This window comes from Drosophila nasuta, chromosome 3, assembly GCF_023558535.2.
Source record: "Drosophila nasuta strain 15112-1781.00 chromosome 3, ASM2355853v1, whole genome shotgun sequence".
NCBI classification, from domain to species: domain Eukaryota; kingdom Metazoa; phylum Arthropoda; class Insecta; order Diptera; family Drosophilidae; genus Drosophila; species Drosophila nasuta.
Genome location: NC_083457.1, coordinates 1,474,201 through 1,487,781, shown reverse-complemented (window position 1 = coordinate 1,487,781; position 13,581 = coordinate 1,474,201). Strand labels below are relative to the sequence as shown.

Sequence of the window (13,581 nt, the reverse complement as noted above, 5' to 3'; positions counted from 1 at the left end):
TGAATGCTAAAAAATGTCAAGGTCACAGGACGACAAGCGGATTTTGCATCCAACATGTAAATAATATACTTGTGACTCGCCTTGAATCTTCAATATGTCGCAAAAACAAAGCTCAAGCTATCAAAATATTTACTCTACACACACTCATACGAAAACAAACAGCTTTTGTCAGCAAGCCATGTGACACCTGCATTTACTGTCGTCTCCCGCCGCGCGGCATGCAGGTGCTTTGTCATAAATCTTATCACTGGGCATGCGAATGTGTGAACGCCGCAGACCGCCAGCTAAATTTAGTGCAAAAATATTTAAAAGTCTATTTGTTAGTGTGTGAGTGTGGTGGTGTGCGGGCAGTGTTCGTGTGAGCTGTTACCTCAGTGTGTGCCGTTGTAAATGATCAAAACAAAGAAATACTCGTATGCAAAACAAACAAGTAAAACGAACATGAAGAGAACAAACAAGCACGAAAAAATGAAACCAAAAAACCGCTCTCCAAAACTAAATACACACATGTGAGAGATGATTGCCAGTTCTAGGTGTGTGAGTGTATGTGTGTGCCTGTCCCGGTGTGTGTATGTGAAAGTGTTGGTGTGCATGTGTACGTTGTGTGTGTGAGTTTGGCATGAAATGACAGTGCGAAGAGGCACCTGAGCGACGCGAAATTCATAAAGGAAAGAACACAACAAAAAAGGCAAAAAAAAATATTTGCTATTTGCTTTTTGGTGAAGTTTTAATACACTAACAGACTTATTAGATTATGTCTCATAAATTGAAATTTCTGTCTAAATATTCTTTAAATATTTAATTTTTGTGCGAAATATAAGCAAGTTAAAAAAAAATGTAAAGGATTGCTTAAATAATATGCAAATGTCGAATTACATTTTGTTAGAGTATTGACATTAGAAGACAAAAGAAAACTTCTGAAACTGACTTTAAAAAAACAGGTCAATTGAGGATAACCAAGTAAAGAAATTTCTATCAGCAGTTGCCGTTTAAATTAGATAAATAAAAATTCGCTATAAATAACTTTTAAAAAATTTTAATTCATTTAATTTAAGTTATAATAAAATTTTAGATATGTATGTGTATAGAATATTCGTAAATTAATTAATTAACTTATTGTCATAAATTAAGTTACTTACAAAAAAAATGTATTATTTCAGCTTAAGTTAAAGCAACTAATTTTAATATTATAAAATGTAGAACTGGGCAAATATGAAAGGTTTTTCAGCAATACATCGTGCATTTCACAAAGTTCCTCTACTGTTAATTTAACAATGCGTCTTCAAAAATATTTAAGAGTAGCATTTAACTTATTTTAGGCTGTAAAATTAAATTAATAAAACAACAACAAATTTGGAAAATCATTCACTTTTTTAAGTGAAATGAAAAAGTGTTGATTAGATTAAAAGTTGTTAGTGTTAACCAACCAATGTGGCCGTTGAGTCAGTTATGCTTTAGGAAGATTTTCGTTAGGAGGAGTTCATTGAGAACTAGCTCACAACTTTGATAGCGGCGATCTACATTGTGTGTGCTTAAAAACGCGTTCAATGCTTGTCAGGATGCGGACAGGCGCGTGTTGAGATGTGTGCATATATTTGTATGAGAAGCGTATGCCCTTTCAGGTCAAAGAACACACACAAAAAAAAAAAAGAGAAAAAAGAAATGGGCTGCAAACATATGCAAGGCACGTTTCGGAATTATGTGCCGCGACCAGAACTCTGAACACAAGCACACATGCCACAACCAGGCAACTCACTCACATCAGAGAAGAGAGCAGTACAACACAACAACACATCACAAAATAAATAAAATATCCGACAAGCGCATTCACCATGTACACATACAACAATAAGTTCAGGGTATTTCATCAGAAGCGTCAGAAAAACCCGTTGAAAATATCTTTAGCGTTGAAAAAGCTCGCGCGAGGCACGTTGAAATTGTAGTGGGCACGCCCACTCCTGCTAATCATCACCTGCCTTCCACCCCTTCCTCCCGCGAAACGACACGGAAATTGTGCGCCGATTAAATTGGCAATCAACTCAAACGCAAAAGCTGCGTGAAAAATGTCACAGTCTGTTGATTCTGAAACGCACGATGCCTCCATGGAAATGGGGTCTATGCTCATCATAAGCAAGGCCAACCCATCTCTATGAAGCCTGTGTACGAATTCCACTCTCGGTTATGCGTACTCATTACTCAACGGGTTAAACGGAATAATTACGAGTTCATGGAAAGCTAACATTTATGATCATGACGTCTGTTAACTACGGAATGAAGGTTATAGAACATTTTTTTGTTTTAAATATTTGTTTAATATTTTTAAAAATGTATTTTTAATAGTTTTGCTGAAGACATGCATCCAAATTCTAAGCGGGATGCTTAAAAATATTAATTCATATAAAATTAAAATCAATTTAAACACCTTTAGTCGAGAAATATTGACTGCAAGGCTTACAAATTATATACAAATTATTTAATATAAGATTGTTTAACACTTTTTATATTTTGCATTAAATTTCAACTAAAATGTTTCTTAGAGCTTAAACTGATAGTTCACTAATTAAGAAGTAAGACAGCTAGCTTTAAAAGGGTGATAGAAAGCGCTCTTAAAAATATTAAATTAGCATTCATAGAGATTGCAGCCCAACAACAGGTTAACGATATTTATCCATTATTGAATTCTTCAAACAAAGATTTTCTCGTCATCTTTTAAATAATGCTCATAAGTTTGATGCAAAGCTAAAATTTGATAAACATATTCTGTCTGCTGTAAATAGGGCCATGGGTGTGTTGAGATTTATATAACGCTGGTTGAAAGAGTTCAACGATCCCTTTATTAACAAAACTTTGTACGTCTCACTGGTTCGTCCTATCCTTGAGTACAGATCTCTTGTCTGGAATCCCCAGTATAGGGTTTATCAAGATAGGATTGAGTCGGTGCAGAAACAATTCTTGTTACTTGCTCTTCGTAGTTTAAATTGGAATCCTAATATTAGATTACCACCTTTTCGCAGTAGACTTTTATTACTAAACCTTCCTTCTCTTTCTGATCGTAGAACTATGCAAGGTGCTGTGATCACTAGGAATTTTCTTCCTCTTCTCATTTCTCGTAGAACTACTAACTTTGCTTGCCATAATCCCTTCCGTATTCTATGTGCGAATTATAATAATCTTAACGTAGTTTGCTCTAGTAAATCTATTCCTCCGCTCAAAACCTTATTACTAGCATATTTATCGAGTATTTAATTGTTTTTAATTTTCTTATACATATATCCTAACATATTTTAAGTTAACTTAACTTTTGTCCGCGCGTCAACAAGCCCGTGCTTGGTATCGCTAGGCCACTTGATGGTACTGCCGTTAGTACGTCAACGTCCAAATAATATTAATTTTGAAAGTTATCTTATAACATACAATTGATCTAATTATTTTAATTTTCACTTTAATTCTTGCAAGCAAACAGACTTCCGAAATAAAAAAGCAACAACAATTACTTATATAGTACATCATATGGAGAAAGAAGAATAGTATTAATTAATGCTATTTCAAAAAAAGTTAGCATCTTGATTGAGACTTTATGTTATGTTTTAGACTCTGATAAAGAAGAATATTTTCTGTTTATCCAATTAAAATATTCAATGTGATGACGCACAAGTAAAACACTGATGAAAATAACATCTTCACACTTTGTTAGTCGGTTTTCCACCGTAGATGCGCACTTTGATTGCTGTTGACCTCGCCAGCAGCCTGAGATAAAACCACATTCCGATGAAGATAGACAGAAAAATATGCAAACAAGAAGATGCTTGGGGTTTGAGTAGTTTGGTTAGGGAATGTCCTGTCTTTAGGGTATATATTTTAATTACCATTTAGCCGAAAGCGAAGACGAATAAGAAGCAGTAAAGAGAACTGCAGACAAGTCTCGTTTGCACTTGGGGATGCTCTGATAAGTACACAATTGGATGACAACAAAAGCGAAAAGAAAATAAAAAACAAAAATAAAATCAAAAGCCAACGACACAACAAAATGTTAAGAATACTGTCTGACTTTCTAATTTTGGCTGGCGAGACATGACAACAAATGTAGTCCACGATTAAAGCATTCTCAATTGGGCGGCCTCAATTTGAACCAGTGCAGTCAATCGATACGGCTGGAACATAAAAGTTTTCGCAGTTGAGGCGCTTCTCTGGCATTTGTTTATGCTTTGAACTTCTCCAATTAAAAGTAAATATTGTGAGTAGTTTATCTTGATATTATTCAATGCCAGCCCAGCCTTGCTGTGGGAATCTTTTCGCTGCAGCCAGAGTTCAAAAGTATGCAATGAGGGTGAAGAAAATTGCTTCCTTAGTTCTTTAGTAGACCACAGCTAGTGCTTTGTATATCGTGTACGTATCTGATTTCTACTTGAATTCAGCTACGCAGTCTCTAACTTTTGTCAAACTTTCTTTGCCGCGTAATTTAATGCCATTTAAAGAAGACGTGGCCAAAACTTGCACGATATCTTAGGGTAACCGGCTCGTACATAAATGGCCAAAGCAAACAACACAATGTGTTCCGCAAGTTTCGTAGCAGCGAGCTGCTGTTCGTAAATGGCTTAATCAGCAAACTAAACATAGTTTGTAAGGCTGCGAGCTAAGGCTTGTAAATGCCTAAATCAGGCAAACAAATATATTCCGCAATTGCCGTAGCTGCGATATACGGCTGGGAAAAGCTCAAAGCAGCAAACAAAATATAGCTTGCAAGTGTCGTATCAGCGAGCTTTTGCCAGTTACAACCACGACCTATTAACAAATTTATCATTGCAGGAGCACTCCACTCTCGGGTGTTAGACCTACATTACATTTTGTCTGAAGTTTAGCTGGGGAATCGCAGTAGCGTCAGCGCTTAAAATAAGTCATAAAGTGCCAAGTGGTCTCTGGCACAGTGCCACATATTAGTATGTAACCTCCTTGCTCTTCCATCATTACTCAAAATGAACCAAATCGGCACGAGAACACACATTTGTCCAGTTTTCTATTTCGGTTTTATTGAACGTAATATTCTTGAATTATGATTCTAGTTTGCGCCTTTTTTCTCTTCGTTTCTCTGTCCTTTGCAAGAACATAGACAAAATCACGTTCTGGCATACAAACTGCTGGCATAATTTTATTTACGATTTAACTTTGTAATACAAAACATCATCCTCTGCCTCCTCTGTTTCTCTCACTCTACACTGCTTCGAAAGTCTTTGAAGCAACTTGGCGAGTTTAATGCGTGTGCTTAGTTCCGGCGCTGGGACTCGCTCTGCAAAATGCCAAGAGAAGGTGGCAAGTTTTATTAGCCCTAAATGTAATAAAATGCAAACATTGGAGCAGGGAAAGAATTGCAAGGGCAATAAAGACTGTAGCAAATATTGCAAAAAAAGCTGCGGAATGTAAGAGAAAAAAACTCAAAAGAAAATCATAAAAGTGCGTGGCAAGTTTATGTGTGGATCGTTCAGCTGGTTTCTCAGCCGGAGGCAACAGTGGTAAATGTTAAACTGAAACTGCTAATGTTAAGTTTTCTTTATGTGTTAAGCAAAAAAATAAAAACTCAAATTAATGCGCGCGCTTTGTGAGGCGAACAGATGTGAGAATTCCATTCTGCACCATTCATACATATGTTAAAGCATTTTAAGGGGCGTTATAGTCGCCGCAATGTGCTTGTTAATTAGATTAGCAAATTATATTTAAATATATTTAAATGACACTCATCACATATTTATAATTTCAGTAGTCGAAAATAATGCAAAAACCTGGAAGAAAAGTATTAGCAGTAATGGTGTATCTTTAATATTTACAAAATGTCTCTTTACTTTAAAAATGTAGATTAATTTAATATAAAACATCTTTATTTGCCAGATCCTCCAGTTAGCTCTTCTTCGATTTGTTCAAGTGATTTGTTCTTCGTTTCCGGCACTATAAATATAACAAAGACTAGTGCAATTATACAAACAGCACAAAAAAAAACAAATGCCCCATGTGCTCCAACAAGATCTTTTAAGTGTGAATAGAAAAAATAAGGTGGTAATTATATTAATTAAAACTCATTCTTGACTAACCAATCAAATCCTGAAAGGTTTTAGTCACAATAAAAGTGAATCCCCAATTGCAGCCGACTACCAAAGACGCAGCTGGTGCACGGATACGGGACGGCAGGATCTCGCCCATCATAAGCCAAGGAATAGGACCAAAGCCCATTGAGAAACCGAGCACATAGATCACAAGGCATACCAATGGCACCCAACCAACGCCGTCAAGATTCATTTCTCTCGACTTGCAATAGAAAAATGCGGAGAGCACAAATAAGGTTATAATCATAGACAACGCAGATATGATGAGCAAAACCTGAAAATATAATGAAAGTATTCTCTTAATAGCTATATAGTTTGCATTGCTCACCTTGCGACCTGCGTGATCTATGTTAAATATTGCCAATAGAGAAGCCATAAAATTAACAGTTCCCACAATGATGGTGCTCAGATAACTGTCGACACTAGAATCTGACATATTAAAGATCATGACTGTATAAAAAATTACTGCACTGATCCCGCTGAGCTGTTGGAAAATCATCAGCGCTACTGCTATAGAAACCGGTTTAAAATACTTTTTCTGAAATATGTCCTTGCATGTATTTGATCCTTCTGCTTCGTCGGCTAGCCGTTTTGTCATTTCTTTGAATTCATCCGCAACATTGGTGTTCTTGCGCCGTAGTCGAGTCAGAGCGGACTCGGCCCTCTCCGGTTTTCCTTTTGTAAGATACCAACGCGGACTTTCGGGTACAAAAAACAACAGCACTAGGAAAGGTATACAAAGTAAGCCGGATATTATGGCAAGCGGTGACCAATTCGCAAAGTATCCTATGATGAAACACGAAAGCATGCCGAAATTTCCAATCAGTGTCGGCATGAGTCCCAGAATGCCACGAATCAACGGGTGAATGGCTTCACTCAAATAAACTGGCAATGCTAAAGAAGCCACGCCAACAGCAAATCCGCTTAGACCACGGCCAACGAGCACCATCGCAACTGAGGACGCGAAGGCGATCAGCGTCCAGCCAATGAAGAATGGTACAAATGACAGCATCGCTGTCATCTTTCTGCCCACATACATGATCAATGGGCCACCTAAAATGCCACCTACTAGTCCTGCCAGTGGCATAATGCCACCCACCCAGGAGGCCTCTTGCGTCGACACCGAAAAACTTGTCACATTTTTATTCGTCATCGAAGGGAGAGCCGGCGATGTGTAGGCTGCAGCATTGCCAATGCTGAAAGCGCACATGGACAAACCAAAAGCGGCTACAATCTGCTTCGAAGATCAACTAATGATCAGTTTATATGCAAGTCTACAAAACACTCACCTGTGTCAGGGACAGGACTGATAATTTTTCAGACTTGTCTGACATTCCAAACAAATAGAACTCGAATATAATAATAGTCAAAATGCATAATACAATTGAATTTCAAATAAAAATCATTACAAATGTTGATACATAAATCAAAGGTGGAATGTAAAAGTTACTTTTCAAATTCCAATCTGAGTATTTTATATCAATAAAATAAAATTAGTCCTAGAGCGGAGCATTTAATGTTGTTAATAATGTTATTAATAATCTGACAGATTTCGCTTTAAATTTCGAGATAGTGTCGCTTGAATTTGCTTGAATTGTTTTCTCAATGAAATTGAAGAGGCTATGATATTAATGATGTTGAAAAGCTTATCAAGTGCACGAATCCGATGTATATTTTAAATACGCAGCAGCGGCAGGCTGCAAATCACAGCAATAAAATCACATCGTAAACCAACACACTATCATATAGACTTTAAAAATTATGTTTTCTTTTTATACCCGCTACCCATAGGGTAGAAGGGTATTATAACTTTGTGCCGGCAGGAAATGTATGTAACAGGTAGAAGGAGGCATCTCCGACCCTATAAAGTATATATATTCTTGATCAGCGTCAACAGCCGAGACGATCAAGCCATGTCCGTCTGTCCGTCTGTGTGTCTGTGTGTCTGTCCGTCCGTCCGTATGAACACCTAGATCTCAGAGACTATAAGAGATAGAGCTATAATTTTTTTCGACAGCATTTGTTATGTTTGCACGCAGATCAAGTTTGTTTCAAATTTTTGCCACGCCCACTTCCGCCCCTGCAAATCAAAAAAATCTAATAACAAGCGTAATTTTAAAGCTAGAGCTGCGAATTTTGGTATATACAATAATTATTATAGTAGTTATGATTCCTGAAAATTTGGTTGCGATTAGATACAAATTGTTATTAAAGAAATACTTTTGTATGGGCAAAAACGCCTACTTTCTAGGGGTCTTAACATAGTTGCCTTGGCTGACAATCTGATATATTGTGCCGTCTATGGTATATTTTGAATGCGGTACTATATCGATATACCAAATATACCAATTGGTATATTTTTAGTATTTTTCCAGTATATTTAGTATTTTTGTTGAGAAACATACCGCAAAATATATTTCTTTTATTCAAAATGGGTAGCGGGTATCTCACAGTCGAGTACACTCGACTGTAGCTTTCTTACTTGTTATTATTATTTTATCTGGTGCTAGGGAAGGGAGGAAGCTAAGGGTCAAGCAGGTTCTGTTGTTACTATACGGTAAAGCGAATTGAAACATTTGATGTAGTAAAAATGTAAGAATGCTTATGTTCTTATAATATACCAAAGAAATATTGCGAAAAAATACTGAAATATATCTAAGGCTATATTTTGTATGTCAAAATATAATTACGATCAAAATATACCACAGGGTATAAAATATACCATATTGTCAAATTGTCAGATTATTAATTTGGTATATTTTATGAATAAGTATCTGTTATTACCATACGAAAAACAGAATGGAAAAATGTAAGGAAGTTATTGTTTTAAAATTATAGCATATTAATATACCGAATAAATACTAAAATATATCAAAGTTTATATTTCGATTATCGATTTAGAATTACGTTCAAAATATACCATAGAGTATAAAATATACCAGATTATCAACCAAAATAACTGAGATCCGAATTTATTGTCATGTTTATAAGGTCACACTAGTTCCCAGATCAGTCTACACAACAAGGTCGGAAAGTATTCACGTTCGAATATTTCGTTTAACTCCGTTGCGTGAATACTTTTTCTCGCGGAATTTTTGCTGAGAATGGATCTTATTTCGTAGATTAGTTAATCAATTTGTTATTTAAAATGACATATATTATGAGCGTGGTCGTATCTCGTTTCAATTTTAAAGTGTTGCCAGTCACAGTCATTGAGTCAGTCGCATAGGTTGGCACGCCCAATTTACTGCAGTAACCGCCTACATAGACGGCAGCGTTGGCATTGTTTTCTCAGTTCGTTTGGCCTTTGCCTGCACCAACTCATTAAAAATTCCATTTTCATTTCGCCCATCATCCATTTTGATTTCATACTCGAGTGGATGGCGTTGGGCGGTGGATTGTGGGCGTTCGTCGTGTCTGCAATTCGTTGCTTTCTGCAGTGCAGTCGACGTCGCTGTCGGTGCACAATTTCAAAGTGTTTACTCTACTTTCTTGCACATTGATTTTGGTGGGAAAAAACTTTCACTTTGGCTTTCGGCCTTTTGCATTTTAACGCTGGCAATTTAATATTTTATTTATTCTGTTGCCATCTTTCGCAGCATCCAGGCCATAAATGAGTAAGCACTTGTGCACCGAACTTTAAACGGGAGCGTAATTAAAAAAATAAATATGAATACGAGTGCGCTTACTTATGCGAATGTCGTTGTGGATGTGAATTGGAATTGGAATGCGATACGTCCACGTATACGTATACGTAATACGTAATTCGAAATGTGAAATGTGAAATACAACTTCATATTTTACGCCGTAAATATTATTGAATGGATATCCAATGAAATCCCATACCTATGTACATGTGTCCAGAATAAAACTTTGGTCTTCGGACAGACCAGCGAACTGACCACAGTTAATTATTTGCCAGCCAGTTTGGCGAACGTGACGTATGCGTAATTTTTCACCCATCGCAATGATTATCTGGCCTCAGAGGGGTAAACTGCGGGTGTATGTGTGTGTGTGAATACAGACATAAAAGTAGCTGTAAGTGTGTAAGTCGGTATTGTGTGCATTCGCTGATGAATTATTTGCCCAGCACTCAATCAATAAGCGTATGTGCACAACTGTGGCTGTAGCTGTGTCTGTGTGCAATGTGCTTGTGTGTGTGAGTTCTTGGCACACTGACTGAATCGCATTATAAACATATGTAAATATGTATAAATAAGTATACAATTTACGTTATCATCGCTGGGCATGCCTTAATAAGTTACATATTCAGCTCACAATAAACCATTCGGCTTGACCTTTGGAAATCGCGAAGAATGTAATCAAAGGAAATAGAATATTGAAATGAAAATTTTGGGTACATCTATTACATTTTTAATATTCGCTACTCGTATGGACTTAAAACTTTTTTGTATTTTTATATTCCGCACTGATTTGCTTTTATTCAAAATGGATAGCTGGTCGAGTAGACTCGACTGCAGCTTCCTTACTTGTTTGATTCACAGTTCGGAATGTAGAAAGTTGTCAATTCAATAAGTTTGTAGACATTATTTTTAAAATTCTGAACAAATGGATCTCTTAAATGTCTGCATAATTGGGTCGGGCAATTGGGCCACCACTATAGCTCGAGTCGTGGCTATTAATGCCGTCAATTCCCAGTTTATGGAAGACAAGGTGAATATGTACGTTTACGAAGAGATTATCGACGGCCGTAAGCTTACAGAGATTATTAACACGACGCATGTTAATGTCAAATATATGCCGGACTATGTGTTGCCCCCGAATGTGGTAAGTTTATCCCCAGTTGCATCGTCATGTCACTTCTAAGAAGGACTTTGAAGGTTGCCTACGATGATGTTGTGACCACAGCGCGAGATGCCGATATTATAATATTTGCCATACCACCAACCTTTGTGAGCAGCTGCTGTAAGACTCTGCTAGGCAAGATTAAGCCCATGGCGCACGGAGTCTCTCTCATTAAAGGTTTTGAGCGAAACGATGACGGACACATTGCGCTGATATCTCATCTCATAATGCGGCAATTGAAGGTACGGTTGAAGATGTTTTTGGCCCTCTTACATTCAATTTACTTCTATTTCTGCGTAGATTCCTTGCTCAGTTTTGGTGGGCTGCAATTTGGCTCATGAAATCGCAAACAACAATTTCGCCGAGGGCACGATCGGTTGTCGGGATCAGAAATACATGCGGATACTATCAGATCTCTTCAAGTCGGATACTTTTCGTGTGGTTGTCACCGATGATGCAGACTGCGTGGAAATCTGCTCCACTTTAAGGGTATGATAATTATTGGATTAAGATTCTTATTCCTCTGTTAATTTATGGTTTAACAGAACATTATAGCTTTTGGAGCTGGACTTGCGGATGGACTGGAGTTCAATGAGAACACCAAGGCCGGTATTATTAGACGAGGATTCCTTGAAACTCTGCAATTTGTAGACGTCTTCTATCCAGGAAGTCGGTTAGCTACTTTCTTTGAGGCGTGTGGAATATCCGACCTTGTTACCAGTTGCTATGGTAGACTTTTTCTTAAAATATAAATTTTTTAATTAATGATTGCGCCTTCTTTGTGTAGCCAATCGCAATCGCAAACTTGCCGAAGCATTTGTCAAGACAGGTCGGCCACTGAGTGAGCTGGAGCACGTCCTTATACCAGGACACGAGCCCTTGGGACCTGTAACCTCTGAATTGATTAATTTAATGTTAAAGAAAAAAGGCCTCGAAGAGAAGTTGCTTAATATTTATATTTTTGTTTATAATTATTCATTAATTTTAATCATACTTCATGCAGATTTCCACTCTTCACCACAATCTATCGCATATGCACTGGCGCTTATCCTCTAACCCGTTTGGTGGAAACTTTGCGATTTGCTCGTGAAGATATGTAAGTTATAGTAAAATTGGAATAAAATCCTAACTTCATGCTATCAACTTTCAGCTATCATCCCAACCATATTTTCCAACTGTAGAAATACTAATTTTATTTTTCCAAAAAATTGCGTGTCTTTGAATTTGTTGATAAATGCAATCCGGATTATTGTAAAATTTATAGTAAAGTCATAAAAATAAACAAATATATTAAAGCTGAAGAAGTATAATAATAGTTCGCTAGAGATAGATTTATGGGCATATTTAGTGCAATTGCTGTGATATTTTGCATGTGCCAACGAACTGACAAATAGGTACGAGTATTTTCAAATACGAAAGCAGGATACTAGTCCCGATACGAGTATTCAAACAAAAGCTCTGCACATTTTATTGTTATGCGTCTTTTCTTTGGAGTTCGAGTGTTCCTAGCGGAAAGTGCACTCCATTGAATGCACTGGCGCTCGAAGCACTTGCCGGGAATTGTGACTACAAGTACAGAACAACAGCGGAAATCACTTCACTCATAAATGGGTAAAGCAAAATGGATAAAAGGCAAAAAAGCAAAATGCGAAATGCAAAATGCATACAAGAAAGGAAGAAAACGAAACAAAACCACATGGCCATTGTTTCCCAACTATGTATCGAATAGTTTTCGGAATGTGGTTTGGGTTGCGTTCTTCGAAATTGCAATTGGAGGGGAAATGGGAGCAGCTGTGCTCTACAGCTAAGGGCTCTGCGATGTCTGAAAAGGCAAATGCTGAGTGCTTGTCTTCGACTCACCATGGAATGAAGAAGAGCAGACTGAATGACCCACATCATCAGTTAAGACGATATTTTGGTACGTTTTGAATATGGCCACAGAATAATTGTTCCTTTCTCGTTGTACCAAAATGTATTAAATCTAATCGAACTGTACTATATTATGTATTTAACTGATTAAGTAAACATATTATTTGAAATGGCTTTAGGCCTTTAGCAAAGCAGATTACAGCAACCCATATGTAATTGGCACATGAAAGAACGCCGTTGGCGGCATTTTCCTGCTAAAAGTCAATTGCAAATTATTTTATTAAATTATTTATGTAGTTCATTTAGTTTATGGATTTACCTTTATGATATTATGCAAACAATTGCATATATTTCAACATAATTAAATCAAATGACAAAGAAGCTTAGCGCTGATTTTGTTATTCGTATGGGGATTTTGCAGCGGATTAGTTGAAATCGAGAAATTACTCAATTTGATTACATTAGTGTAAACCTCACCTCACCCACATGCAGTCGCCAAAAATTATTTACTCTGAATTTACACACATTTTTTGCCTCACCGAGCACATGCGGCGTATGAGCAATTTATTCAACAACAAGTAAAAACAAAGTTCTCGACTAACAGGTGCTTAAAACATATTGGCATCTTATAAATATTTTTAATTTTGTTGGTCATTCTGCTGTAAAAAAATACACAATACAAAATATTGATATTTTTAATTACAAGGTATAAGAAATTTGTATTAAAGAAAATGTGACTTGTTATAAAAAATATTAAAATGTGGGAAAACTGCGCATATTGATAAAACTTGATAACAAGCAGATTCTGTTTTAT

The 13,581-nt window shown here is 36.7% G+C and overlaps 2 protein-coding genes across 4 annotated transcripts; one reads left to right on the top strand and one right to left on the bottom strand.

The window, feature by feature from the left end:
- Nucleotides 1–5,795: 5,795 nt before the first annotated feature.
- LOC132792965 (facilitated trehalose transporter Tret1-2 homolog) lies at nt 5,796–7,522 on the bottom strand. 3 transcript variants are annotated; one of them, XM_060802507.1, is made up of 4 exons: nt 7,382–7,522; nt 6,421–7,326; nt 6,081–6,294; nt 5,796–6,015 (listed from the first exon to the last, which is right to left on the bottom strand). In XM_060802507.1, exons 1-4 carry the CDS (start codon nt 7,424–7,426, stop codon nt 5,870–5,872), a joined length of 1,311 nt encoding a protein of 436 aa, XP_060658490.1. In that variant the 5' UTR covers nt 7,427–7,522; the 3' UTR covers nt 5,796–5,869. The 3 variants fall into 3 exon arrangements, with proteins under 3 accessions (XP_060658490.1, XP_060658489.1, XP_060658491.1); XM_060802506.1 differs by having other exon boundaries at nt 5,797–6,015; nt 6,081–6,366; nt 7,382–7,521; XM_060802508.1 differs by having other exon boundaries at nt 5,797–5,937; nt 6,081–6,366; nt 7,382–7,521.
- Nucleotides 7,523–10,591: 3,069 nt separating this feature from the next.
- Nucleotides 10,592–12,198, top strand: LOC132790061 (glycerol-3-phosphate dehydrogenase [NAD(+)], cytoplasmic). The gene is made up of 7 exons (XM_060798492.1): nt 10,592–10,880; nt 10,934–11,140; nt 11,199–11,387; nt 11,444–11,627; nt 11,686–11,839; nt 11,902–11,994; nt 12,049–12,198. The coding sequence occupies exons 1-7, from the start codon at nt 10,662–10,664 to the stop codon at nt 12,077–12,079; spliced, it is 1,077 nt and encodes a 358-aa protein (XP_060654475.1). The 5' UTR covers nt 10,592–10,661; the 3' UTR covers nt 12,080–12,198.
- The last annotated feature ends 1,383 nt before the right edge of the window (nt 12,199–13,581 follow it).